The sequence below is a fragment of the Hipposideros armiger genome, unplaced genomic scaffold, assembly GCF_001890085.2.
Source record: "Hipposideros armiger isolate ML-2016 unplaced genomic scaffold, ASM189008v1 scaffold_4, whole genome shotgun sequence".
Lineage (NCBI taxonomy): Eukaryota > Metazoa > Chordata > Mammalia > Chiroptera > Hipposideridae > Hipposideros > Hipposideros armiger.
In genome coordinates this window covers 173238-175457 of record NW_017731354.1, presented here as the reverse complement: position 1 = coordinate 175457, position 2220 = coordinate 173238, and the positions used below count along the sequence as shown (strand labels likewise).

The 2220-nt window shown below is 55.3% G+C and overlaps 1 protein-coding gene across 1 annotated transcript in view; it reads right to left on the bottom strand.

Annotated features, from left to right (window-relative positions):
• The window catches only part of FANCA (FA complementation group A), a 57653-nt gene that overhangs the window by 32368 nt on the left and 23065 nt on the right, over positions 1-2220 (bottom strand). Inside the window, exon 9 of the mRNA XM_019644188.1 lies at positions 2192-2213. Within this exon, the coding sequence (XP_019499733.1) occupies positions 2192-2213 (22 nt within the window). The remainder of the gene's footprint in view (positions 1-2191; positions 2214-2220) is intronic.

Sequence of the window (2220 nt, the reverse complement as noted above, 5' to 3'; positions counted from 1 at the left end):
CTGCTACCTCAAAGTAAGGGGGGGGGTGTCCCAGCTTGCCACCCAGACTGTTAGGGAATGCCTGGTTTTATTTTAAGTACTGGCAGCTAATTAAAAAGTTTAAAAAGAAACGAGCAGATCAATGATCATTATCTGACTCAGGATATAAGTGTGAACAATGTTGTCAGCCCATCATAAAAATGCATAAAATTTAGAGAATAAAACAGTGTTTTCACTGTTTAAATAAAGCACTTTATTTATATGTTTAAATAAAGTACAGAGCACAGCTGGGGACTAGAAAGTACTGTAGAGTACAGGAGCAAAGCAGCTGAAGCACAGAGATTTACAAAGCCAGGAAACGCTGGGATATTCTCCTGCTTTCCCAGAAGAGACAACCTCCAGGTTGGCCTCACCCACGTGACTCTGAAGCGAACCCTAGCACCCCCATGTCCAGCCCACAGTGTATCCACGTGCACCTCCAGATCCATGGAGAGAAAGCAAGCGTGACAAAGCCGGGTCCACAGTGGGCCTGGGTGGGAAGGTGACTGCTGCTGTCTGCTGTAGAAAGCCCTACGGAGGGGCCAGAGAGAGCAGGCACGAGGGACAGGGCCAAGACAGTGAGGAGGTGGCCCTGGGTGGGGAGAGGGGTGTGTCTGAGCCGCAGGAGCCTGGGCTTGGAGGGTCAGGGGGCCCACAGAAAGGGCCCGGCCTCTAGTCTCATCTCAGAGGGTTTGCAGTGCTTCTCAGCTGTCATCGCTCCTGCTGCTGACACAACAGCAGAGAAAGTGTGCTCAGGAGTCACTTGTTGGTATTTCCAGAGTGTCTAAAATACCCAGGACCAGGCCGGCCGAGTGGCGTTGATGGTTAAGAACTGGCTTGGGATGCCAGAGGGCCCCGGTTTGGATCCCACATATGAGGGCCAGTGACACTGCGCCCTCCACAGCTAAGATGCTGAACAACAGCTCAACCTGGAGCTGGGCTGCTGTGAGTCGCCGGCAACGCTGTAGGCTGCAGNAAAAAAAAAAAGGAAATGGGCTGAAACGGCAGCTGCAGCGTCTTTTGTGCCCTAACAAAGACCCCTTCCATGCGATGAAGCTACTCCAAACAGTGATGAACACACAACTTCCAAATTTGCCCCAGGGCATGGCATCACTGCAGGGGAGGCAGCCAAGAAGGGTGGACCCTCAGGTCGCTGAAAGAGACCCAATCACAGAAGAACCAGCAGACCTTCCAGGAACTGAGGGCGCCTGGGGGAAACTGGGGACACGGAGACTCTTCATAGGCTTTGGCCCTGAATACACAGCCAGAGAGGCCCAAACAGAACTGGACACCTTGCCCCAACAACCCGGAGTCCTGGCGCCAGGCCGTTTCACAGCCCCGCACACGCTGGGGGCCACTGTTTAACCACCGGGAGACCGCCAGCTGCAGCTCTTCTCTTGGAGAGAACACAATTCTTTGAAACACTACGATGATGTGGGCAGACGCAAATACTCAGATGGGTTCTGAGAGCATAGCCATCGACCCCACGCTTGTCCAGTGGGAGCCCCTGGGCCAGCTGCCCAGAGCTGGGGCAGCACAAGGTGATGGGAAGGAACTTGGGCAAATAAAAGAATAAAGAAGGAATCCCATGCCCACTGTCCTCTACCCATGCAGTAGGCAGACAGCGGCCGGCTCCTGTGGAACCAGGGAAGTGAGCTCTCCACAGAGGCACAGCTACCACTCAAAGCTTCTGTGAAGAATCACAATGACAGACTCGCATGCACCAGCCCTCAGAGCTGGCATTCAGAAGGCACCCCCCACACATGGCCTGGGCTCCCACGGAGCCTCAGAAGCCTGGACTGAGCAGCGGGGACAGCTGCAGGGACATGGTGGGGACAGAAAGGAAGACACCAGAAAGCCTCTGAGCACTTCTCCAGGACTGACTGGCAAACAGCCGCTGTCACCACACTCTGCAACGGCAGCAGCCGCAGGCTCATACTCTGGGCTGCCTGCCCGCATTTTCCTGTTAGGAAGGGAGGGGCCAGCCAGGCAGGAGAGACGGCACCCTGGGAAGGTGCCAGGCCCCCAGCAGGGAGGCCGAGAGGTGCATGTGGGTTTGTGAGGCCACCTCTGCAGAGCTCGTCCCTGGAATGCGTTCCTTCTTATGACCGTGAGTCGGGGGACATGCTGACAACATGCCAGGAGCACTGGCCGGTCAGCAAAGGCAGCTCACCTGGAACCAGTCCGCATAGGACAAGAACA